The 27,148-nt window shown below is 51.1% G+C and overlaps 1 protein-coding gene across 1 annotated transcript; it reads left to right on the top strand.

Annotated features, from left to right (window-relative positions):
* Nucleotides 1–828: 828 nt before the first annotated feature.
* On the top strand, nucleotides 829–27,148 carry LOC122383899 (uridine phosphorylase 1-like). Its single transcript, XM_043370756.1, has 7 exons — nucleotides 829–860; nucleotides 16,237–16,360; nucleotides 18,638–18,799; nucleotides 24,869–25,054; nucleotides 25,270–25,408; nucleotides 25,580–25,773; nucleotides 25,893–27,148. Exons 1-7 carry the CDS (start codon nucleotides 829–831, stop codon nucleotides 26,076–26,078), a joined length of 1,023 nt encoding a protein of 340 aa, XP_043226691.1. The 3' UTR covers nucleotides 26,079–27,148.

The raw sequence follows: 27,148 nt of genomic DNA, 5'->3' as shown, positions 1-27,148 counted from the left end.
AGCATTCTCTATTATTTTAGGTTACACTATCAAGGGCCTGCATCACTCCTAGTGGCTAAGGTAGGTCTGGCAGCGCGGAGGACAGACGGCGCTGGAAATCGAACGCGGCTCCTCCCTTGCCCCGAACCAACGCCTTACCAATCGCGCCACTAGAACCGCGCTATTTCTAATTTTGTGATCGTTGCCGCTCGCCACTCGATTATAGAACTTTATTCAATGTGCATACAACAAACCACTACTACGCAAATACGTAATGAGCTACATCACGCAGGAGCTTCCTTTGATGTCGACTTGGACCCCGTTTGTCACTGGCATTATCGCGTGACGACTTACTGGCTGAGCGGCCGCGGCACCAGCTGTCGATCGCGGCTGATTGACACGTCAATTCGAGACAGCTGCACGGCATGACATCTCAGCGGCCGACAGATCATCCTTCTCGAACTCCGACTCCTCCTCGACGAGCTCTGCGCGACTCGGAGAACCTGCCGGTCGTCGAATACCCGCACCGTTTCCGAACGTCGTCTCGGCCGACGCATCGGTCCCGACGGCCGCATCATTTCACGTCGTCGATCCGATGATAGGTGCGCGCGGTCAGCCCATGGCCGGCCGGCGGAGCGTATCAGCGTGTCGGCGCGGCGGGGGCGGCGCGCGGGCTCGATAGCAGAGGGTAGCCGGTCGGCGGCGCGGCGCTGCGTCGGCGCACGGCGCACCCGTCGGTGGTCCGTCCCGGTCAGCCGGGTCAGCTGAAGGTTAGTCACCTAGTGCCGACGCCGGCGGCTGCGGTCACTGCACGCCGGGCCGCCGACCGGGCCGGACGACACGGCCACCATGGGGGACGGCAACGAGCAGCAGAACGCCGGGTGAGTGGTACACTCGGGGGCAGATTGATGTTCTACAACTCTTTATCCACCGGGTTCCTATGGCTCAGCATTGGCAGCAGCCGCCTGGTACCGGTAGACTGTGCCGCTTCACTTACTTGTCAAGCGGCACAGCCTACCCACACCGTATGACACCGGTCTGGGTCGGTGGCTGGAAGGCGATGTGTGCCGCCTGTGACGTCAGCGCAGCGGTGAGGGCCGAGCCCGGAGGCATGGCTCGGGTCGGCGCGGCGCGGCGGCTGGCGAGGGCTGGGGAGTGAGGCGGGGTGGGAAGGTGGGAGCATGGACCATCGCACGGCTGAGCGAGTGTAGTTAACTTTCACGTCTCAAGGCGGCAGTTATTCTACCTAACAATTGCGCTAAAGCAGTTGTTAAAATATCCTATGCCCAAGACAGCGCCTATCATCATACTTGCCATGAGCATTACGACACACTTTAACGTGGCATTGGGACAGCCGATAGAATTTATATCACACGTGCATCGAGTTGCGGAGCTGCATTGTTTATAACAGATAAGTATTAAGGCCTTGATTGAGCTCATTGATGCATCTATTATTTCGCACAGCAATCGTCCAGAGACGTGGGAACTGCGTTGTTTGGACAGCGCGGCAGCCAACGCCCCAACTTTAAGCAAATCTTACTGTTCCTCTAATGTGTGATTGCAGCCACCAATAGCAAACCGTTCCAACTAGGAGCAAATAAGTCTCGCACCTAGGACGGTTCGAACCGGGGTTCTCCAACCGGTCACCCTACGACACTATAGCGTGCATCCACTGAGCTACCGAGACCAGCGACCACCCGCCGGCCGCCGCGGTCAAACGCGATGAAATGTCACAAAACTGTCATTGGCGGTCAGCGGGTGAACGTCATTTTGTTTTCTGTTGCCGGGGGCCATTCTCGGTAGCTCAGTGGATGAACGCTCGTATCGTGGGCTGACCGGTGGGGGAAGCCCGTTTCGAACCCTTCTGAGTGCCCGACTTTTTGGCTCCTGGTTGGAACGGTTTGCTATTGGTGGCTGCGACCACATGAGGAACAGTAATAATCGCTTTAAATTGGGGCGTTAGCTGCCGCACTATACCCATAACCCCTAGTTCCCACGTCTCTAGACGATTGCCGTTGCAAACAATAGACACCAATCTGCTCAATCAAGGCCTTAATACTAACATGTTATACAAAATATAGCTCCGCACCTCGATGCACGTGTGACATAAGTTCTATCGGCTCTCTCATTGCCACGCTTAAGTGCTTCGTAATACGCATAGCAAGTAAAAGATAGGCGCTGTCTAGGGCATAGGACATTTTAACTGCTTTAACTGCTTTAGCGCAATTGTTAGGTAGAATAATTGCCGCATTGAGACGCGAAAGTTAACTACACTCGCTCAGCCGCGCGATGGTCCATGCTCCCACCCTCCCACCCCGCATCACTCCCCAGCCCTCGCCAGCCGCCGCGCCGCGCAGACCCGAGCCATGCCTCCGGGCTCGGCCCTCACCGCTGCGCTGACGTCACAGGCGGCACACATCGCCTTCCAGCCACCGACCCAGACCGGTGTCATACGGTGTGGGTAGGCTGTGCCGCTTGACAAGTAAGTGAAGCGGCACAGTCTACCGGTACCAGGCGGCTGCTGCCAATGCTGAGCCATAGGAACCCGGTGGATAAAGAGTTGTAGAACATCAATCTGCCCCCGAGTGTACATACGACATACCATGGTGGAGGCTACTGGGGTAGGTGATGATATGGCGGTAGGTGAGGTGAAGTGGTCAGGTGAGAAGTAGCAGCGCCTCGGATGAGAGACATTGGTGGGTTAGGTCATAGGTGAGATGCAGTCGCATTTGCATTGAGAACAAGCATCTGCAGTTGCCTGTATAGACTTTTGAAAGTACTGCGCATCGGTGTGTCGGATCCAGCGAGCCCAGCCGAAGGCACCCTGCTGGGTGCCTTCGTCAGTGACAATATCGAGGTACTATTACACTAATAAGTTTGTCAAAATCTTTTACACCTTAAAAGTAAACATGACCTGGACATTTCTCAACCATTCTGCGACCCTTTCTTCGCCTCATATGACCTTTGAGATATCTTGCACACGCAAGCGAAATAGGTATCTTTTGATAATAAGAAAATAGAGATAAGTAGTACGCCTCCAAATTGGCGCCTCCAAATTGTATTTTCTCCTTTTAACCATTGATGAAGAGGCCACTAAATTGGCCTGAACCTATATAACCGATATGGAAAATCTTAGATCACGTATGCAATGCATGCCTACACCATGCCACTCCATCAATCGCTGAAAGTTTCACTTCGATCGTTTAGTCCGTCAAGCTAGGGCGAGCTGTGCTTTTCATTTCAATGAAGGTTACATGATGAATTGACCCTTAATGACCAAAAATTGAAATTTTTAATTTGTGAAAAGATTAAGTGTCTTTTTCATGCACCAAACATGGTGTCGTTGCTCCACGTTTTTAAATATTTATATATATATATTTTTAATGATTTTTAAAGATTATTTTTTTTTTTACAAAAGTCACGGATATGCTTATCATTACCTGTGAGCCATCCTAACACTCCCAGGCACCTTGCGAACGAAAAGAAGACTGGACTGGACACATGACAACAGACAACTGCACGCACTGATAACTGCCAATCGGTGGCGGGCCGGGCAGACGCTAACGACCGGAGCCGGGTGTCGTGACGTGGCCACTCGATTTTCGGTGACGTCGGACGTCTGGCCGCCGCGGTCCATCGATTCCTCACGTCACGTAAATCTCATCTAATAAACGCCACCGCTGGACCGAAATTTAAAGAACCAACGGCGCATCAGGCGCTTTTATAGACGTCGTTAGGCTTCCGTATGATCCATTTTATAGAAAGCAATCCAATCCAAAGGGCTATTGCGTGTATTTTGATGCGGCGTAAGTTATCGATAGGTATGTCCGTTGTCTAATGTCCAATATCCAATCTTTGCAAACCGAGGCGTGCTTAATTTTTGGTACACGATCGTATTGCAATTATCTGCGATATTAACCCGCGCGGGGCTGGGGGGTAAATTTTACCCCCCCTCGCGAATTTTTGCGATATCTCAAAAACGGCGGCGCGCAGCGCCGCCAAACTTTCAGTGCCTTTTTTTACATCAATTTGACACGTTCCCTGAAAATTGAGCGAAATCCGTCGGAAAATTTTTGAGAAATTGACGTTTTAGTGACGTCATGTTCGCCATTTTCGCCTCAAAAACGGCAAAAGTTCAAACGCCGCTAACATCTTCATTTTTAAAGGAATCAAGACGTAACAAAAAAAGTTATACGTAATTTTACTTTGTCTATCAAATGGCTATCTCGTTTTTTTGAAAATTTTGGATTTTGGCCTAAATTTTTTCAAAAAACTGACTTTTTTGGGAAAATCATTACAAAATCCAAAATTTTGAGTCTATCGAAAAAACCGGAATATATGTCAGAGAAGTGGTCTATGTGCACCTACATACCAAATTTTAGAAGAATCGGTTCAAAAATGTGGGAGTTATTCAAAATTTTATGACGTCACGACACACAATTTTTTTGAAAAATGACTTTTTTGGAAGTTCTAGACCTCGTACGGAAACAAAAATAGCACCATTCGATTCGCCGTGAAAAACTGCATCAGATAGACACCTTTTTAGGCCTTAACAACCAACTTCAAAATTTGACCTCACTTGACCTGACCTTGACCTGACCTCGACCTGATATTCATCCAGAGGTGGTCCATATCACTTATTGAATGTGCCTATTGAATTCTATGAGTAAAATGACCCATAAAACATGTGTCGCACATGCCCTTTTCTATATTTTGTTTTTTGGTGACCTGACCTGACCTGACCTGACCTTGACCTTGACCTCTGAATGATATTGTATGCAACGAATATTGTCTTGGTAGCCTAAGAACACGTTTTGGGCGATCAGTCTCAGTCCATGACTCCATTCTTCGGCAACTACGGTGCAAGGCCGATACTGTAGAAACTTGCAATTTGTACCCTTGACCTGACCTTGACCTTGACCTCAAACTTTAAATTAAGTACATGTTTTTAGTAGTTCGTGATGAGAGCTTTCGATTGGCGTTTGAATTTTCCAAATCGGACTATTAGTTTGGGAGATAACAGGGGGGGGGGGGTAAAATTTACCCCCCCCCAGCCCCGCGCGTTCGGCTGGAGACCCCAGCCCCGCGCGGGTTAATTGCCATCGAATCACTTAGGTCGCCATGTGGCATGCTCCTTATTTCCTAGATAACGGTTCTTTGCTTAGGTCAACTCTGATTGCAATCGTCTATCATCACCTAATAAATAAAGTAATGAATTACATTGTACACATCGATCGCATGGTGTCCTTCGATTGCAGACAAATATCCGACATGCTAAATAACACACAGCATAATATAGCAATAGTTTGTGCTGGCAAGAAATGGGCATGGCGCACCACAGAAGCGCTGAGTAAGGGGAGACACGAATACATTTTAACTGCTCAGGTACGAGAAGCCAGGCCAAAGTATTCTCTCGTGGACACGTTTTACTGCAGCTTGCTGCGCCCACAGCACTCATTCCACTCTCAGGAGAACGGTCACTCGTTGCGCCGTTGCGGGACTTCCGTTTTGACGTCCCACTGCGCCAACACACCGCGGGCTGAAATAGAACCCATCTGCCAGTCATGACCAGAGTGTCATGACTTTCGCAAAGCTCCAGAACCGGCTTTGAATAGTACAGTAGCGGACGAGGCACGGCTGCGCTGCCCATTTGTCTCCATATGTCGGACCACTGATCGAGTTTGTGGCATCTCAGAGCCGTTTCCTCATCGCGTCATGCTCGATAATCGTATATGTCAACCGCTGAGTCAAGTTCCGTTCCCCGACCTTTCATGGCCGGTGTGATATTGCGTCAGCGGAAGGACGAACTGCTGCAACACAGGTGTGACGTCATCACACCGGCCACGCCTCCTGTTAGGCCATGGTCCGATTAGTCGATGTTCAGTCGGCCCACGTCGGTGGCGAACTTCAAAGGGCAGCCGTGCACCATCTGTTGCCTTCCCCATGCGACTGTGCTATAAACAGTCACAAATGAACGAGGGAGTACAATTTGTTTGCTGCTAAAGCGAGTTTATTGGTTATAATTGCTCTTTGAACAGATATTACAAAAGAGAAGCACATTGTGCAAATTAGATATTACCTAAATCTGTCCTTTTTGTGCCCCGAAAGCATTCCTATAATATCTTATCGAGTCTTTCATATCACGTCATATCATATTTTAATCACGTTTTAATCATATTTTAATCACAGCACATCTTGCCCTATCTCTGCCCCTTCCTCCTCTCTCTCTCTCTCTCTCTCTCTCTCTCTCTCTCTCTCTCTCTCTCTCTTCCTCCCTCCCTCCTTTTCGCTCTCTCACTCTCTCGCTCTCTCTCTCTCTCTCTCTCTCTCTCTCTCTCTCTTACTCTCTATCTCTCTCCATCCCTCCCTCTTCCTCCTCTGCGCGTGCGGTGTACGGGAGCAAGACAGAGCACGCTCACAAACCTCTCTCTGGTTATTCACGCGTGCATGGATCGAACACCGGTGGGGGAGGCGCTAGGACCCGCAGTAAACAGGGGTGGAAGCAGGGAATCAGGGGACAGGGGCTGGAGCGGCAGCGGGCGACCGGCGACAGTCGGCGCGGCGGCGCGGTAGTGGGGCGATGACCGTCGGCTGCGGTGGGGGCGGGGGCGGGGGCGGGGGCGGCCGAACGAAGACCAGGCGGCGGCAGCTGGGGAGGGGTGCCCGGGCCGAAGCGGGACGAAAGCGACAGTCAGGGTGCGTGTTGACATCGATCGGTTGAGTCCGAACTCGGTCAGTGGTGCTGCGGTTTGCAGGCTGACGCGGCGCGGTCACCACGGCCGCCGGGTGCAGACTGGTGCAGTGGCCAGTGACCGGCGGTGACCGGTGACCGGTGACCCCGGTCCCGCCGGGTCACCTGACACGGGTGTGCTGTCACCGTGACTGTGCCGTCCGTGACAGGCGGCAGGGCGTCACGACATTCCAGAGACCGGGTCGGCCGGCAGGTCGTGTCTGTCGGTCGTTATGCCGGTACCGCAGAGGTCAGCAGGGGCTCCGTATCACCGGACCGGGCCGGGGCTCCGATGGCCCCGTGTGATAGCAGCCAATGGCATGCAATTTGCCGCGTCGGCTCATCACTTTTGTACATATGATACCGGCTGGCGTATATAAAGGTCACCGCTTTCGTTTCATCATTTCGGCACCCCTTTCATCATGCTGTGGAATTGGTTAGTTGCGGGTAAGTAATGGGCCTATTCCTAGCCAGGGAACATTTGCTTGTTTATGTACATAGTTTATGACATTTGTATTAGTTATATATGAGGAACCTGACGTTGCACTGCCCATGTAAATGGGCCTAGTCAATGTATCAAAAGACCAACTATTAATCACGGAAATGGCAAAGTGGAGACATCGGTGCTGATTGATGCTCCTCCGTATGCAACAAGTGTCGAGAAAAGCCGTTACGCTACGAATGAAAGGGAAGGAATTTCCCCCGGCACCGGACTTTGCACCGCCAATTTTACCACCAGACCATAAGTCACCCTATATTAGACGGAAATAGTTCTACTGTCAGACGGCAGAGCAGCTGTGTAGATCCAGACAAATGTCATACACGTGTGTGCCGTACAGATTATTATTTCTAAAAATCAATTATGCGAAGTGCGCAATAAATTTACTTATTAAACGTGATCGTAAAATGTACTTTGACCTGTGTAATATGCAGTTCCAATTCATACATAAAGAGAAAAATACTTCTTCAGGAATAGCATGAAAAAAGACAATGTCCTCTTTAGATGTGAATCGATATGATAACGTGACCGCAAATACTTGCTCATGCTAGCGTAAGTTTAAAGGGACCCTCCCACCTTCAAAAAAGTTAATGAATTGGCATGAAAGTGATGTCGCTCGGTTCAGAAAGAGCAAAAACGAATATCTACCAAATTTCATCGAAAAATATTCACCGGTTTTCAAGATATTAGACTTTTACTTTTGTTTACTTTTTTGGGATCTCCGCTGTTTCTAGCGACTTTATTTTAGAAGTGCGGCGTTTGCGGCAGATGTTGCGCGCAAATAGCATATACCGTCGCGTGCTACAAAACGTTTTAGTCAAACATTTAAAAATCGTTAGATATTTGTGCTGACGTCACACATTCAGAGGGGTATTCCTAAGCATTAGCCCCTCTGAATCAAAATGCTGCAATTTTGAAATTCAATATTTCCGAATTAAGGCATTTCTCGATGTTGTGAGTGCCGAAACCGGTAATTGTGAGCCAGGGACCCCATTTTGGCTAACTCAACTCAAATCTAATGTTAAGGTGGGAGGGTCCCTTTAACACTGTCTTATGCTCACATTAGTCCGATCATGCCCCAAACTTTGTCCATATATTACAACCTTCTTTAAAAGCTGTTTCCGAGAGGCAGACATATATCTCATCTCCGTCACAAGCACGAGTGACTGATATGGAAGCTTATTTTTGGGGAAATGGCTGATATCAGCCCTCATGTAACATTTCTCAGCACTTCCTCAGAAGATCAGAAAACAAACCGAAACAGTAGTTCTGTTATTAAGTGTTAATGGTGGTACCGTTTAGATGATCTATTTGTCTGACAGCTGTTTTTTTTTTACCAGCGCGCGGGAAAAACGATTCAGAGGCCATACGACAGACAACGCATTTCTTTGTCACAACACTGAGTAATGAACCAGTATAGCGCCTTTTGGGGCGACTAACGGAGCGAGCGAGGGGGTGAGTCTTGCACGTGCGAAATTTCGAGGGGGTACCTCCAACTGACTTGTGCACGGCACCCTACTGGCCGGTTTCTAGCGATGTGCCAAATTTGAGCACAATCGGCCCAGCCGTTCTCGAGATCTGGGAGCGGCACCCTGCACGTGCGCACGTGCAAAATGGGTCCCAACTGACTTGTGCACGGCACCCTGCTAACTGGTCCCTAACCGTGTACCAAATTTGAGCGCCATCGGTCCAGCCGTTCTCGAGATCTGGAAACTACCCCTGCACGTGCGCACGTGCAGCAGCACCCCAACTCTGGCACATGGATATGCAGTGCCTAGTGGGTGCCTACCTACATGCCAACTTTCGGCGCAATCGGCATAGTAGTTACCGAGATATTGCAACAATTACAAAACTGACACCTCTTCGTTTTGCACGTGCCACGTGCATAAGGGGTCACCTATATGCATCGGGAATAGTCCAATACTTGGTAGAAGGAATGAAGCTACCCTACAAAAATTACCGCGTGTAAATCGGTCAAGTGGTTGCTGAGATATAAGCCTCGCAAAAGCGTCCGCACGGCCGGCCGGCCGGCCGGCCGCTCATACTAAGAAATTTCCGTTGAGGTCTCCGGGCCGACGCACCGCCGGCGCCCACCATCCTGTGCTTTGGCTGATAATGATCGATCCCTCGCTGGCGCTGCCGCCACCGAGTTCACGACGAATAGGTAGAAAAAGAAAGGAGGGGAAGAAGAAGAAAAAAAAATGTGGAATAGGTCCCTGTGCCGCAGTGTCACTCCTCTCCTCTCGCGGTCGTGGCCGCTCCCCGACTGAGCTCCCCCCTGTTATTGCCCGCCCGTCCTTGTTTGCGCGTGCCCGTCTCCCGCGCTCGGTGCCGCCGTGGTCGCGGCTGGAGCCCTCAACGGGTCTTATCAGCGGCGGCCGATAAGACGGTCATTGAGGTCTCCGGGCCGACGCACCGCCGGCGCCCACCATCCTGTGCTTTGGCTGATAATGATCGATCCCTCGCTGGCGCTGCCGCCACCGCCAAAACCCGCCAAACGGAGAAAGAAGCGCATGACGAAAAAAAAAAAAACGGAAGTGTATTGAGCACTCTGATCACGGGGCCGCCGCCCGTCTGGACGGCGGAAGCGACGTAAACGATACGCGCACGGGAGGGAGCGACGCAGGGAGCGACGCGGTCCGTCCCTTACAGAAACACGTGTGTGAGGGCGGGGGTGCCGGCGACGGGGTCCGCCACGCAGTCTGCCCGGCCGGCTGGCAGCGGAGTAGGCCGCGCCGCGGCGTGCGGCCGGAGGCGCCGGAACCGAGCGATGTCACCGCGGCTGAGGGCGTCCGCGGGGCCGTTGTCGAGACCTGCGACGTGCCGCACGACCAGCTCGTAGCCGCCGCAGGCCGCCCTGAACAGCAGGTGCCTGACGACGGCCATGGTACGCGGATCTCTGGCCCACCCCCGCCCCCACACTCCCACGACCCCCATATTATCGGTCTGGATGAGGACTCGCTCCCCCGCCCACGCACTGTCCCACGCCACCGCGGCAATGAGCAAGGGGAGCATCTCCAGCAGGGTCATGGACGGCGCGCCGTCCCCGCCATGCAACTCGACCCAAATCAACAATTGCATGCCTCCGTCCAGCGCCGCCGCGCGCGCGCCTGCAACTCGACCCGAGTCGACAATTGCATGCCTCCGTCCAGCGCCACCGCGCGCGCGCCTGCAACTCGACCCAAGTCGACAATTGCATGCCTCCGTCCGGCGCCACCGCACGCGCGCCTGCAACTCGACCCAAGTCGACAATTGCATGCCTCCGTCCAGCGCCACCCTGCGCGCGCCTGCAATACGACCCAAGTCGACAATTGCAGCGCGCCATGCAACTCGACCCCATTTCCCACAGCCTGTCGCTTGGTTTCCACCCTTCTGCGCTGTCCGCCGCCGCTGAGCTCGCGTCTTGGACTGCCTGACCTGTTTTGCGGCAGATCAAGCGAATAGGTGGCCCCTATTACCGATTTGGGTGTCTCATACCGTTCGCTCCCCAAATCTGTTGTCCAGTATTGGCTGTTAAAGGGACAGTATCATCGAAAAAAATATCCATGTATGGAGCTGATTTTTTTTTTACTAGCATTTCTTATTTTTCTGAATCAGAAAAACATAGTTTGAGGACCGAACTCGGTGAAAAATATTGCAACCACATTTCATTTTCATGATTCATTTTCATGAGCGAACCACCACTATACAAGCATGGCCGCCAGTTTGGAAGCATGCAAAATTACTACAGAACTGGCGCAGATAATACATTATTGACGCTACGCTTACGCGGTCGTTCTTCTGATTGAGTTGTCCTTAGGGAGAGGTAGCCTTAGGTATTGCCTATAAAAATGTAACGTGACAATTGGAGGGAGTGACAATTGGACGTGACAATTGACAATGGGAGAAAATATCACGTGACAATCACGTGATAAACGTCATACATTGGAGGGAGATTGTGATTCAAGCTGGAGGAATTCCTTTGTTGAGCCGCTAGAATCCGAAGGAAACAGCGGAAATTGCCTACGACTATTTAATGAATTTAACGGTGATGAATAAGTGCGAAAAACGTTTTGGCCTTATAAAATTTGATGAAATGACCAGGGTAAAAGTTTTATTACTGGCGGTCAATTCAAAACGGCGCAAACATTTAAACAGTGAAGATAGTGAAGCACGATTCAAAGTGTGGTACACCTTTCGTACTTTGAGCGGCGATAGCGGGAAAACGGTGTGGAGCTTCGAGGATCGGTCTTCAGTTCCCGGACCAGAAAGGTGGGGCCTATGCAATGTCAAATTTCATCAAAATGGTGATACTGTCCCTTTAATGGCCGTCTGCACCCAAATCGTGTTATCGTTCATGGCCGCACGTTCCCTTATCCATGTCGCCGCACCCCCCTCTCTCTCTCTCTCTCTCTCCCTCCCTCCCTCCCTCCCTCCCTCTCTCCCCCTTCCTCTCCCTCCTCTCTCTCCTCTCTCTCCCCCTCTCCTCTCCTCCCCTCTCCTCTCCTCTCCTCTCCTCTCTCTGTCTGTCCCAGGCCATGGTCCCTCCCTTGTTTGTCGGTTTGTCGGCGGTGTACCTTTATCACCGCTACGGCCGTCCAGGCCGTAAGCAAATAGCACCACTGTGTCCACAGATTCCCCTCCTCTCCGGCTTTCGCGTGTGACGCGAGCACTTGTCAGCGAATGTGCCGCGCTGCTTTTGCTGGGCTATACGCGTGGAACTTGGCATGACTGGCAGGCGCCGCTATTGCGCCAGGTATATATCGATACCATACCGAGGCCGTGCTGACATGCACGCGCACCGACCAGTTGGCGACATGTTGACCCTGTTGACGTCCTCTAGACCGCCTTGCCGACGCCGGGTCTAAGCCAACAGAAATGTGACGCTCACACCACGTGGTCAAAGTATAACCGGATCCAGTCAAACCAGCCGGTGGTCCAACATAGGCATGCACTAACCGTCGCGTTCAGTGTCTTGCTGGGGGAGAGCCGGCGTCGGCCGAGACGAGACGAGACGAGTCGGCCGTTTGGGGGGGACGTCCCTGAGGCTCGCGTGGGCGGAGCCTAATGAGGTCCCATTGGCGACCGAAACTGGTCTGATGACCTGATTTGGCTTTACGAGTTTTACATACTTCCAGGGTAGTGTTGGAGCTGAGGTCGAATTTAGCATCAATAAGAACGGTCACGAAGCAGTTTTGAAATGACCATCCCACTTAGCGTTAGTTTGAGTTGACATAGCCAAGTTGCGGCCAGGTTAAGAAACCACCATCTATCATGGTCGCAACCCCCGCATCTTCGGTGTTGAAGAAATTTTATTCCCTTCAGGTGCAGAGTGGGACTAGCTTGGTCCCTATCTCTTAATCATTAACGGACTCTGATGACGTCATCGATTTCTCTCGTTACGGGCAGCACGCTCTCTCCCTCCGCAAACATCCAGCCCGATCAGGAGCCGAACGGCAGGGGGAGGGGGTCCAACCGGCCCCCTACCCACACGTTAGACGCAACAGAACGCCGCACCCGGGCGAGGGATATAATAGGTGGACGGATCAGGCTCATTCGAAAGCCTGACCTATCAGGATCACAAGCGGCGGCCGCCGCCGCGACGGGACAGTGACGACCTGCAGTTGTGCAGTTACATTCCGACTTATAGCGTTGGAAACGGTCTAACATGAGCCTTCTTGCTGATACGTGCCCTGGGGAAGATCGCAGTCGACACAGCCAGCCGGGAACCACCGCGGCACGTCAGCGTGACACTCACCATGTCAATCCACCCAGCGCTCAAAGCCAGCCGAACTCGGGGCGCCCAGCGCATGCGGCTAGGCCGGCATACAATACATCTCTGCGCAGCGGCGTGAGACTGACTGGGGTGGTCTGTTTTGCGCACGCACCCAGCCTGGAATCCACCACTGCACCGCAGCGTGCCACTGACTATTTCGATCTACGCGACGCACATGTCCAGCCAAGTTCGACTACCTGGCGCTCACAGCCCGCTATCTGCCATCCCAGGTCGAAACGCCCAGAGCGCACGGCCGGCTCTCACCCGGTCCCAAACCCGGCCCCAGGGTAAAATTGGACTGTTTTAGCGGCAACGGCGTAACAGAGTTGCCGTTAATAGTGCGAGTGCCGTGGCACGTAGCGCCACCAATTGAGACTCAACTCAGGGGCATTCATTTGACATTTGCCCTGGGAGTTTGAGTTCTGCAGGCCTCAGGTCAGGTCACCAGGTCACAAAACGGTACCTCGTCAAAATGGCACTGAAAAACGCCATTTCCGTGAAAACCAGAGTGGTTCATCGATGTGATTCCAACTCCCGGGACACGCTGAATTCCTCGAGTGCCGTTACATGCATTCCACTTCCAAATGCGGTTGACCTGAGGTCATCCAGCGACCTGACGCATGCGAAGAAATTTTGCAAGAATGTTGCAAATTATACACATGAAAGATATATGTTCCAATTCGGCTCTTCTGTGTTGCACCACCACAGTTACATCAACACGTGATTTGTACCTATGCTTCAACCGCTAAGGTCGGGTCAAATGAGGTCAGACTACATTTTTTTTTTGAACCACTAACTTGGCACGCAATGAGTCTGTGTGTGCGCTTCAAAATGGCTTCAAATGGTGCCACAGCGCTCCCTGCGATCAGCCGGGTCGAAGGGGTCCCTACCCGCTGCGAACTCCAGCCCGCGCCGTAGGTGTAGGTGCCGTATGGCGGCCAGCCGCTGCCGTGCCGTGCTGACAGTCACGCCGCTCCGCTTGAGGTGCGCCAAGAACCCGGGGAACAAGGCGCTCATGCCGCCGGGGGACGCGCCCTCCCCCTCCCCGCCTCCCTGCGGCGCAGGCGCACGATCGTCCCCGCCTGCCGCTCCGTGCCCGCCGCTCGCCCTGGCGCCGTCCGCTGTCGCCGGCACGGTCGCCTTCGAGCGACCCGCTGACGCGCCGTCACTCCGCCGCGCCGGCGACTGTCTCAGCTAACGCGGGCAAACACCCCCGGTCCGGTCCGAGTGCCCGTCACCCCGAGCCGGTCCGCGGCGCCCGTCCAAACCAAGTCGGCGGGCGCCCGCAGGCCCCAGTCCGACGCCCCAGAAACGGCCCCGCTCGTGTCAACACCGGCGCCGCGCGAACGTGAGACCGCTGCCCCGCAACCCCCCCCCCCCCCACCCCCCCCCAGGCCGGCCGCCACGTGGGCGGGAGAGAGGGAGAGAGAGAGAGAGAGGGAGAGAGATAGAGAGAGAGAGAGAGAGAGAGGGAGAGAGATAGAGAGAGAGAGAGAGAGGGAGAGAGAGAGAGGGCTTGGGCGCGACCACGCCGGTCCCGCCGCGTCCGCACTGCGCGGCCCCCGCGCCAGCGCCGCCGCATGCGCCGCCTTGCAATGCAATTCGACCCAAGTCGACAATTGCATGCCTCCGTCCAGCGCCACCGCGCGCGCGCCTGCAACTCGACCCAAGTCGACAATTGCAGCGCGCTATGCAACTCGACCCAAGTCGACAGTTGCATGCCTCCGTCCAGCGCCGCCCCGCGCGCGCCTGCAACTCGACCCAAGTCGACAATTGCAGCGCGCTATGCAACTCGACCCAAGTCGACAGTTGCATGCCTCCGTCCAGCGCCATCGCGCGCGCGCGCCTGCAACTCGACCCGAGTCGACAATTGCAGCGCGCTATGCAACTCGACCCAAGTCGACAGTTGCATGCCTCCGTCAAGCGCCGCCCCGCGCGCGCCTGCAACTCGACCCAAGTCGACAATTGCAGCGCGCTATGCAACTCGACCCAAGTCGACAGTTGCATGCCTCCGTCCAGCGCCACTGCGCGCGCGCCTGCAACTCGACCCAAGTCGACAGTTGCATGCCTCCGTCCAGCGCCACCCTGCGCGCGCCTGCAACTCGACCCAAGTCGACAATTGCAGCGCGCCATGCAACTCGACCCAAGTCGACAATTGCATGCCTCCGTCCAGCGCCACCGCGCGCGCCACCTTGCAACTCGGCCCCGGCTGCCGCTGCCTGCCCCCCCCCCCCAGGCGCCCGCCGCCTCCCCCCGGCGCCCGCGGCCTCCCTGCCGCCTCGTACCCCCTGCCCGCACCCATGTCATGATCCTGCTCACCTGACATGGTGGTGTCCTGGCCACAGAAAATGCGGAATAGGTCCCTGTGCTGCAGCGTCACTCCTCTCCTCTCGCGGTCGTGGCCGCTCCTGTCCTGTTGTTCGATCCACTAGCCAACGCACTTCTATCGTATCCGTCGTGCACCCGTGCAACACACAGCCGGCTGTGCTTCTCCTAAGCCAGAGCACAGTTCTCCGCACTTCCATCACAAATGTGGAATAGGTCCCTGTGCCGCAGTGTCACTCCTCTCCTCTCGCGGTCGTGGCCGCTCCCCGACTGAGCTCCCCCCTGTTATTGCCCGCCCGTCCTTGTTTGCGCGTGCCCGTCTCCCGCGCTCGGTGCCGCCGTGGTCGCGGCTGGAGCCCTCAAGGGGTCTTATCAGCGGCGGCCGATAAGACGGTCATTAATCTAAGGAAAGACTTCGCTCGCTTCGCTCGCTCCGTAATAATTCATTGAATGCATAAGCCAAGCTAATGTATACACATTGCCCAAAGTATGTAATCAGTTAACAGTTCGTAACAAGGCAGTTCGTTCTTTTTCATTCTCATACATTTCTTGTTGTTTATTTCTTGCCATGGAATAAATGTAATAAGGCTATTGACAATACTTTTTTAGGCTCGTTCTTGCACCGTTCTGGCATTTCTTGCCTTTACTGGACAGTAAAATGGCGTCCTTTCACCACCCTGAAAGAAAGAAAAATTAAACTTTTTGAGTCCACCTTGCCATTTTGTCCTATATTAATCTTTCTCTAACTTTCATCGAATATCGGCTGTTTTTTCTGACTGGCGCCACTGACGTCCACCACACGTGTTTTGATGCGGTGTAAGCGACTGCGATCACCAGGGAAGGGGAGCATTGGGTGCGGGCTATCCACTCAAGTAGCGTGTTTTCCATCGTGTTCGGCGGGCGAGCCGCCCTCCTGACCAGCACTCTGTATGTTCCTGTCTCCCGCAGCGATGAGGAGACCACCATCGCGCGGCTGAACCCACACGTGCGGGAGATGACCTCCGACATCCTGTACCACCTGGCTCTCGGCTCCGGCTCGCACGACCTGCACGCCATGTTCGGCGACGTCAAGGTGATCTGTGGAACTGCGGCCATCGACCACACGGCGCGCCGCGGGCAACGGGAGACGGGACATCATCACGTGGCCCCCGGAGAACCGGGACGTGACCGCTGTTGGATTAGCCTGTGTCAGATTTTGCCACCCATCCAACTTAACCCTCGCCCTGGCAGGGGGGGGGGTCGATGCGACCCCCCTAAGGTTTTTCGAGGATAGCGTAAAAACGGCGGCGCGCAGCGCCGCCAAATTTGGCATAGCCTATGGGGCAACCTTTTTACATATGACCTGAAAATTTCAGGTCCGGGTGACCTTGGGTCAGGTCACCAGGTCAGAAAAACCGGTACAAGGTCATGGTCAAATTTCAATTTTCTTTTTGCACCTGTCCAACTCACAGTTCTGGACTGATTTCCTTCAAACTTTCAGGATGTGCTAAGTTCACCGAGTTGTATAACATATAGTTCGGGTGTTTTGAGGTCACTGACCTGAGGTCATTTAGAGGTCATTACGTCGTAATGTTAAGCCTATGGGAAAATACTAAATTCGGAAAATACTGGAGATATCCGCTTCGTTCTATCACTTTTTTGCTTTGAAACCACAGTTATTAACAGCAGGTCACTTGGTGCTTCTTTGTTTGGCGTACTTATCCATGGGTCAGGTCAAATGAGGTCAACTGAGGTCAAATGACGTTTTTGCCAATAACTTGGCACATAATGACGCTAGAGCTTAAAAATTGGTATCATTGTGTTCCTGGTGATCAGCCGAATCGAATGATATGCGATATGATGCAATTTGGTTAACGTGAACTTAATTTATTAATTTAAGTTTACTTAAAATTTAAGAAAAACTTTAAGTACACTTAAGCAAGTTAAAAAGTATACCATTCGACGCGCCTTGATGTGCTGAGTTCACTGGTGCTTTTCTTTTTGCTCTATCTTAATTAGATTAAAAGTTATAAGCGAAAAACATTTGACCTGTTTTTAGCGAAATTTTTACATTTATACCCCCCAAAACCCCCCTAAATAATGACCTAGAGCAACCAAATTTGCACAGGAGCGAGAACTCCAGGTGGCCCACCTACCTACCAAATTTGGTGTTTCTAGGTGCCATAGGAGCCAATCGCGAGGGGGGGGGGGGTCGCATCGACCCCCCCCCCTGCCAGGCCGTGTTATGAAAAATGCCCTGCCAGGGCGAGGGTTAACCGATCTGAAATATGCTCCTGAAAGTTTTGAAACCATCATGTTGTCTGCATTTTCATTTATCTTCAGATCAAAGCAAAGCGCTTAAAGGTAGTGTGCCACCTTTGAAAGATTTCCCATTTTATTTTTCCTAGGATAAGAAGCTTCTGTTTTTACCTAATATCGCAAAAGAAATCAAAAATGGGCCTGGAATAGTGCCTTTTTCGCCTAAAAGTTTTTCGGTTTTTAGATATGTATAACAACTGTAGTGGGCTCACCTGCAAACAGGCGTCGGGCAACAATCGCGAATGCGGCGCACTTGTGACAATAAGCAAAGGTCATTATAGTGTTACGACCATACGACGTACGGGAATGAGTTATCAGCTGTCTAATCGTAGACAACACAATGTCGAGCCTTAAACTGTAAGCCCGTATTGGTATTGTTTCTTTTATTTGGCTGTCGAACATTATTTATGGTTTGAAATATGATTTTATGTAAAACAATTGATATGAAAAAGCCGTCTTATAAATTATGACCCCATTTCACCACACGCAAGTGGCAGAAATGACAATGATCAGCTGACGCATTTTTCTTGGCCGAAGTCAGAGCGCGCGGCCCGACGCACCACGCGTATTTGGAAATTCCGACCTCGACGAGCATCAGAAGCCACCTAACAGGCGTGTTCGAAACCGCAGGAGATGATGATGAACGGGTTTATCGAAACTTGATTGGATGAGCATATCGGTAATAGCGATTTCAGTGTGTGCATTTATTGCTCATAGTGGTGTGAAATGTGGTTGGGGTACGACCGACAACCCGTCGGGGCGAATTTTGCACTGGGGTACTCAAAATTTGAAGAATTTAAGACGTTTCCATGAGTTTTGAAGGTATGGATAAGTTCTAAAAATCCGGTTCTCCTTATCTGGGCCATTAACTCCATACGGTCCAAGAAAGCTGGCACACTACCTTTAAGTTTTTAAAGATAAATGTTTTTCTTCAACTAGCTTCAACAAAATCAATTTGCTGACGCATAAATAGACGTTGCATTTACCTGAAAGCTTGAACATCTGTACAGCTACTACTTATGTAAGCATTCCAATTTACCTGTGTCGTCAGTTCGTCTGCATGGGCGGCACTCCGCGACGGATGGAGCAGTTTGCGCACTTTATCATGAAGGAGATCGGCTACCAGCTGCCCACCGGCGCCCAGCTGCTCGACATCTCGCTGCACTCGTACAGATACTCCATGTTCAAAGTCGGACCGGTGCTCTCAGTCAGCGTAAGCGGCAGCGATCGCGTGGGCAGAGCTAAATGTGCGAAACGGTGTGCTCTTTGTTGTCTAATTTTATCTCGCAAGTTCCTTTGTAGATGAACTGAATAGAATCCGTTTTCTAAAAGTCAAACAAAGATCTCTGGATAATCACGTTGTTAATTTCCATAAAAGGTTTCTAAATTTAGATTTGAGAGGAAGAAAAATTATCGCAGAATTTTATTTAATCGCTCAAGTTATTTGTTACGGATGTTTCGTTTAACTTTCTGAATAACACATGCTTATCAGCCGAAAACTGGTGCTCGAAAACATTAGCGTCGCCACGGGGGGGCAAGCGGGGCAACTTGCCCCCCAACCTCTGACCGTGCACCCCCTGACATCGATACAGATCCGATGAGATTTTGGAGTCGGGAAAAAATGGGGGTACCTTTCTGAGAATGCCTGTGAGGTCAGACTCGGTTTGAGCGTGCAGTTCAAACCAGAGTCTGACTCGCAGTCGCCAAAATCTTCAAGACTCCGAGTCCAGACTCGGAAATGTTAACCCGCGCCCCGTAGGGCTACCGGCGGACCCTACCACTCGTAGGGGGGGGGGGGGCAGGGGCGTCGCCACGGATTTTTGAGTGGGGGGGTCGGGTTTCCGGTCTTCGTCTTGATGGGTAGGGGTGTTTTCAGCCACACTCCCGGTTTTTTTTTTCGTGTGCCCGGAGAAAAACCTCGGCGCGCAGCGCCGCGAAAGCAGCGGTATATCTTATTGTACATAAATTTTGCATCGTGCATAAAAATCAAGCAGCGGTCACCTGAGGTCAGGTCACAATGTCATGTCAAGTTCAGTTTTAATGCCTCTTAAAACTGCAATCTTGTCATTCCTACAGATTATCTCCTTACTCCTATAAGTCTGAAATTTGGTGTAATGAATGGGATTATAAGTGCCAACAGTTCATGAATCTGGGATTTTACATCTGAGAAGCGAAGTCAGGTCAAATAGGTATGTGAGCTAGATACTTTTGTAGCCATGGCACCTTGTTCATTTTAGAGATAAGGTGCAGCTAATGACCAGTGGTGACTGAAATGGTCAGTCATTAGGTCATCAAAGGTCTCTAACACATTTTCGACAACAACTTTTGATGGAGACGTTGTAGAGCGATGACAGCACCTGGAGTGTGTTCAGCTCAGTAACACGGATCGATCCATATGCAGCAGGTTCTTTTCCGGTCAGGTCATGACCTTTACCTGATATCAAGTTTTCTATTCAAGTTTTTAAGTTCAAATTGTAAGCCATGCGACGTGTTTCGACGAAACAAAAACGATGGTGATAACATGAATATCATACACATTCACTGAATCATAGGTTGTTACAGAACAAATGTTTCGGCAAAATCCGTCCGTTTAGCTGTTTGGACTCTATGGTACACAAGCCATAGACCCGAAGTCATATCTGAGGCGAAGTTGGCGAAAGAGCTTTAAAAAGCTATCGAATACGCTTTATGTGTTGCTGTAGCTCTTATTCGTATTTTGCGGGTCGCTAAGGTAAAACGTTTACCAACGTAACGCATAAGGCATGCTTTCGGCCCCTGATCGACGTAGAGTTTCGCGGAAGAGCGAAAATGCTGCCCGTGATGAGAGAAAGCCGATGATGCCCAATTTCAAGGTCTTGGCCGCGTCATCTTAGGTCAACGCCCAAAAGTAGGAAAAATCTGGCCGCCTGCTAGAACTTAGTGAGCCGTAGCTGTTATCGGGGTCCCGAGTACGAGTTCGATGTTAGTCTTGAACAAAGATGATGACTCCATGCATTTCGGGTAGATCGGGTCGGGTCAGGTCAGGTCGACCAGCAGACTTCCTGCCGGCCATCTAGAGTGGGTGACTGACAACCACCAACGATAGCTTCGTAACATGTTACATAACCATAATTTATCAAAACTACTTCAAGCGGTTCAAACGGGCGTTAACCCTATTCCTGGCGGGGGGGCCTCAGGAGCCCCCCCCCCTGAGGTTTTTTGGTTATTTCTCCCAAACGCATTGAGCTAGGAAGCTCAAATTTTCTGACTTTTCCTAAAAGGCTTCTACGCAACATGTCTGAAAATTTTGAGTTAATCTGACCTCAGGTCAGGTCACCAGAGGTGGTTTGGTGACCCTACCTCAGAAAAGTTTGCAATCACGCCAGAGCTAGAGTTTTTGACCGATCAATTTCTTCTCTTCAGGCTTTAGTTAGGGTACCAGTATGTGCAATTTGTTTATCTCGAAATTTTGATATCGGTGACCTAAGGTCAGGTCAGTCTCGCGACCTCCCCATTATAAGTCAATGGGGGGAAAAATCAACTCCCTGTTTTTACCACTAAAACGGGTCGGAATGGCCCCATATACCATACATGACTTCATATACGATCAACCTTCACTACCTTGAGGTCTGTTTTGCTGTTGGGCAGCTGTGAGGTCATGTGACGTCATCAAAGGTCACCAAAGGTTTTTGGCTAATAACTCCGTACAGGAACAAGATACAGACGCGTGGATGGTCTCATTGTGTTCAGCTCGTCAAGACGCATCGAATGATATACATAATGACCTCGAGGTCACGTGACCTGAGGTCAACCTTTGACCTTGACCTTTCGAGGTCAACATATATATCATTCGATGCGGATTGACGAGAGGATCACGATGATGCCCTTAGTTTGTTCCTATCTTGACTAATTCGAAAGTTATTCGAGAAAAACTATCCATATCTAGCGCCGCCATTTTGACTTTTTCGACCCCTGTGACGTCATCTTTGACCTGACCTGAAAATGACCTCGGTAAAAATTGTAGATCTTGACCGTGCGTATCCGATGCCGTTTACCGTTTGTCGCTGTGATGTGTAGTTTTTGAGATCTGAAGGGGGGGCCGAATCGCCCCCCCCCCGCCAGTTTCTTGTCCCGGCGGAGCCCGCCAGGAATAGGGTTAAACTCGAAATCAGCCCCCAAAACCACACTTGTAAGTGGAAGCAAATAAAACTCAAAAAAGTTTACCAAGGTCATCCATATTCGAATCAGGGCCAATTTTTTTAGAATAGGTGTAAAATTCATTAACACGGGGTCACTGGAAGTTTCGTTGCAATATACTCCTTTTTGCGCGTCTTATTAGGAAAGCCCCAGAGGGATCCACCATCTGACCCCATTTCCCCTATGCAGGCAGGTCCGAGGGTAGCAGGGCTGAGGCTAGCCAGGTACCTCGTAGTTACTGATACGTCATCCGATGAATCGACTGCAACCATTATTTTGACAATCAGACGAACGCTTGGGTCAGTTTTGAAGCGCTCGCTCATTTGAGGGATAAAAAGGGACTAAAATCATATTGTCATGCTGATGTTGTAGCCCACAGCTTATTGACCTATAAGCAATAGGGACTAGGGAGCTCTTGAAGCGATTCTGAATCTCACGTGGTATTTGTTGATGTTGCTGACGCCAACTTCCCTGACATGATAGCTAAAAAAAGCATACTCAGCATCGCCAAAAGTGGGGGGTCGACCCCCCCGGTTCTGACGAGTGGGGGGGTCGCGACCCCCCCGACCCCCCCGTCGGCGACGCCCCTGGGGGGGGGGGGGCCGTTTCGGCCCCCCCTAAGATCTCGGAAAGTTACCGGCCGATTTTCAAAATTCAAACGGCGTTCGATAGCCCCACCCGAGAACTACCTTGTGACCAAATTTCATTGACCTAGGTCAAACCGATGACGTCACAGGTCAGGTCAAAGGTCAGATTTTCACCGTTCACAGGCAATTCAAGAAATGTGCTGTGAAAGCGAGTAAATTGGTAATTTATTGAAAACCATCGATGGTACATTGTTCGTCAAACACATACTTTGCTATCTGAGGTCACTGATACCAGGTCAGGTCACAGCGAGGTCAGGTCACCGGGGGTCACAATATGAATGTGTCGTGTGATACATGTTTTATGGTCCATTTTACATGACAAATGCGATTATGTGGGTTAGGCAGCCTTTGGGGGCAGCCTAGGTCACGTTTTTGTGAAGGTCAGGTCAAATTAGGTCAAATTTCAAAGTTGATATTTTTGCATAAAATGGGTATCGATTCGATGCAGCTTGTCACGGGGAGTCTAATGGTGGTCTTCGTTTTGCTCTACGAGTTCTAGAATTGCCAAAAATTGAGTTTGAAAATTTGACGTCATCATTTTTGAACAGTTTTTTCGCTATAACTTGGCCAAAAAACGAGGTATCGATCTGAAATTTGGTATGTAGATAGAAGACGGTAGGCACTATCACATATATTCCGGTTTTTTCGAAACTCAAAATTTTTTTTGGATTTTTTTGCGAATATATCCAAAAAAATGCTTTTTTGATTTTTGGGGGTCAAAACTCAAAAATTTCAAAAATTCGAGATAGCAGTTTTGTAGCCCTGTCAATTCTACACCTTTTATGTCTTGATCATTTTTCTGTATCTTCAAAGCTGTAGTCCTGACAGGTCTTCTCGCGAAGGTCTTTTTTCGGTCGAAAATGACAGAACATGACGTCACTCTGACGTCATTTGTGGCCAACCTATCATAGCCTCTGGAAAAATTTTTGGTCACAATGTGTAAAATTGATGCCCGGAGGGGTCCTGAAAGTTTGGTGGCGATATCTCCAGCCGTTTAGGAGATATCGACCGAAAAGGACAGGGGGGCCGTTTCGGCCCCCCCCCTACGGGGCGCGGGTTAATGCTGTGATTCATTACATGTTCCTAGTTCGTTCTTTATTACATTTTACAGCTGATTTTCATAAGTTTTGGAGTGCTGACACAATTTTTGTTCAAAGCGTGAAACGAAATCTTCGGGGCCTTTCTCAACTCGTCAAATGTCTGCGACAGGCTCAAGTACCTACCGTACAAGTGTCGCAGGGCTCATGAGCTTGCTTTAAACAAAGGCTCCTAAGGAGCTCCAGTGAGCCCTAAAGAAGCTTTCAGAGGGCCCAAACCGGCCTCTGAAAGTCCCACTGGTGTTCATGTTCTCTGAGGGCCCATACAGGGATCTTTGAGCCTTCGAACATTTCTGAGAACCTTAACTGGCCTCTGATAGTTCAGCCAAATTTTTGAGGCGACAGACTTTGCCAACCCCAAGCCGGCATCTGAGGGGTCACAGCCCACGTGTCCCTCTGAGGTCCGCAACACATGTTTATTATGTCCCTACGTAGGGTCCTTAGGGATTCGACACAGACCCCGAGGGTTCACACTGCTATCCGAGGGCTCCAGGCTCACCCTGGGCTTAGTCTCTTAGCGCCCGCCGCCCACACTGCTTCTGAGGGCCCCACCTTGGGCTCGGAAAGCCCTAAAGCACCACGTACACGTAAATATTTGAGGTGACCCACGTCGATCTCCGGGATCCTAAGCAGGCTTCTGAGAGTCAGTACTGACCCTGAGTGGCCTGAAATGGCCTGGAAGTCACAAACCTATCTCTACGGGATCCCTTGCCGCTATGCCGTGCGTTACTTTTGGTTCCGTTTAACAGTTTTTGTTCGCGTTTGCAGCGCTTCCCTTCACACGAAAAACGAGAAACTTTTGTTCACACTCGAGTGAACAATACACTTCATCTCACTGAAGCAAAGATAAATTACTTCCGAATTCCGATTCACACTTCCGACATTCACTCTCCGCCGAATGCCCAACTTAGCTACGATCGGCGGCTGGGAAAAGTCCTATGCATTTCACGTAAAACCTCTGCATGCATGCGTGAATGGAGGTTCTAGCAGGGTGATCCGATTAAATGGAGCGTTTTTCACCTCTTAATGGGTAATGATCATGAGCATCGAGCGTCTGCACAGGGGCCCTCTGCAGTGCGTCGGCAATCGCAGCCACTATAATTCTACCAGTCGTTTTGTTATGAAATTTCAAAATTTCGAATTTTTCTGTAAAAAATTACATGTCATAGCTAGAAGGAAACCTTTGTCACCATCGGATTCCTCGCACCATTGCGCGTCGAATGATATGTAAAACGAGTGAGTAAAGACTGGGGAAAGGCAAGTTTTGACACAAAAGTTGATTTTGCCCCCCCAACCGACAATCTCTGGCGACGCCTATGCTCGAAAAACCGCGACATGACGGGTCACTTATATCGCCGGCAGCATGGTATGGGCATGCCGTCTGTGGGCATCCTACTACACGAGATGATCAAGTTGATGTACCACGCCCGGGTGAAGAACCCGACGTTCTTCCGTCTGGGCACGTGCGGCGGCATCGGCATCGACGGCGGCAACCTGGTCATCACGGAGAGCGCCGTGGACGGCCTGATGAACCCCTACCTGGAGCAGGTGCGGCTTAGCGGTGGTGCCAATCGCTCTGACTTACGGGTTGTAGGCAGGCATAGCATCGTTTGGTCATCCCTTCGTGATAATTGACGTTGACAAAATGAAAAAGCATGTACGCGGGAGCGCCCGAGGTTGGTGATTCGGCTGAGAATGTCTTTACGCTTCTTACGTAGTGTGTATGCTAGTGTACGAGTATGACCGACAAGTGCGTTCACCAGGCAATCCTGGGAGAGATCCAGAAGCGTCCTGGTCTGCTGGACCCCGAGCTGGCTGCCGAACTGAAGGCACTGTCCACCCCTGAAGACCCGTGGCAGATCTACTCTGGGAAGACGATGTGCACAACAGATTTCTACGAAGGTAACACGGATCTCGTTCTAGTATTGTGTTGCGTTTTGCAACCTACTTATCTTGTAATTGAACGGCTCCGTTTGAGCGGGAAACTTGCATGCGCTTGAGAAAACATGAAAGATGTCGTGCTATTTATGGTGCGATTGTGTTATAATGCATCTACAATTGATCACGCCCCAGGTCAGGGCCGGCTGGACGGCGCCTTCTGCGACTACACTGAGGAGGACAAGTTTGACTTTCTGCGTAAGATCCACGCCGAGGGCATCATCAACATGGAGATGGAGTCTCTGATGTTCGCCGCGCTGTGTCACCACGCCGGCATCCGCGGAGCCGTCATCTGCGTCACCCTGCTCAACAGGATGAAGGGCGATCAGGTGAGGAAGCTGACCGCCTTACTTCAATCTGGTATATGTTAATTCAATGCCTTTGGTATGATGACTATTGACTAACTTTGGCTAGCTCGGTTCTGACGCTAATCGGTCGCCGTTTTCAGGTGACTGCCGAGAAGTCCCAGCAGATGGAGTGGCAGGAGTACCCTCAGCGGCTGGTGGCGCGCTACATTCGCCAGCAGCTGGAGGCGGCCGATGGGGTCGGCTCGGGGGCCGGCGGTCTGATCCGCTCGCTCTCACAGCTGCACCTGACCAGACAGACGTCTGAGCAGTTCGCCAGCTCCGAGTAGGAGCCGTGCCGCCGTACAGCCGAACAGCGCCGCCGAACTCAGTGTCACCCTCGACCGGACCGCCACCGCGCTGTAGCCGTCCGTCGCTTCAGCTGCAGCACTGAATTCAGTTACCGATATTCCGAGCAGCGAGCAGTAGCTGTCGCTATAACCACGCGCCATATAACCCCCCGCCAGTGTACTGCACCTGTGATCTCAGTGGCGATATACGGCCACGTCTATAACGCGGGGCCAGAGAAAACCTATAAGGCATTCCATAAGAATCCAATCTGTGATCGGTTGGGATCGGGTCGTTCCTCGAAATGAGCTTCTTAGTGTAAGGTATAGATAGGTCGGTTAGACCAGATGACTGCCATCTTACTAGTCTGATGATCTCGATAAATTTTCGTGTAATTCTAGTCATGCGATCTGTTATTGTTTTGCTTGTTTTGTGTTTGAGCCTATACGTAAACTCTATTTAGCTTTAGCGCACAATAGACCTGCCCATTCGGTAGGGTAGCAATCGTTTTATCTCATTCAGGAATATGAATCGTTGATATACAACTAACTATAAGCACACTTCGTGCGAGGTCGTTGGTGAAAACACGCGGGTGACATGGCGGAGACCAGGAAGGGCTGGTTGTTGTATTGTTGTGACGTAAAGCTGGATTGGTGTGAGTGCTTGTTGTCATGCTGACATCCACTCTGTCTTCTTGTGGTGACTTCTGAAGCGGGTTGGTTGAAAGGTCAAGTGTCGAAACAGCTCAGCGAATGAAATAATTGGACGCACTGTGTGTGTTTGTCAAAATGAATTGTTCGCATTCCAATCAAAACTAAATCTATTTTGCTATCTCGATGCTTAGCTAGTGAGTGCTTGAGTAAGAAACTGGTGGACTGTATCTATCCAGGTTAGTGAGCCATTAAACATCCAAGCAAAGTGGCGCAGGTCCTCAGAGTTGGTATACGGCAGATAATAAATCAAAAGCGCGTTGCTTTGCAAGTGCACAAGAGTAGACAGTTTTGCCATGTGTAGCTTCACTGCTGTAGACCAATGGCCATCAAAAAATATAATAAACATGCCTCAGCCAACG

This window comes from Amphibalanus amphitrite, unplaced genomic scaffold (genome assembly GCF_019059575.1).
Source record: "Amphibalanus amphitrite isolate SeventyFive unplaced genomic scaffold, NRLGWU_Aamphi_draft 000176F_arrow, whole genome shotgun sequence".
NCBI classification, from domain to species: domain Eukaryota; kingdom Metazoa; phylum Arthropoda; class Thecostraca; order Balanomorpha; family Balanidae; genus Amphibalanus; species Amphibalanus amphitrite.
The sequence above is the reverse complement of the archived record's forward strand: the minus strand, read 5'-3'. Positions and strand labels throughout refer to the sequence as shown.

Coding starts and splice junctions, on each gene's coding strand:
- LOC122383899 (XM_043370756.1), top strand. CDS start 829: ATGGGGGACGGCAACGAGCAGCAGAACGCCGG. Junction 16,361..18,637: donor CCATGTTCGGCGACGTCAAG/GTGATCTGTGGA, acceptor CTGTGTCGTCAG/TTCGTCTGCATGGGCGGCAC. Junction 25,774..25,892: donor ACAGGATGAAGGGCGATCAG/GTGAGGAAGCTG, acceptor CGCCGTTTTCAG/GTGACTGCCGAGAAGTCCCA.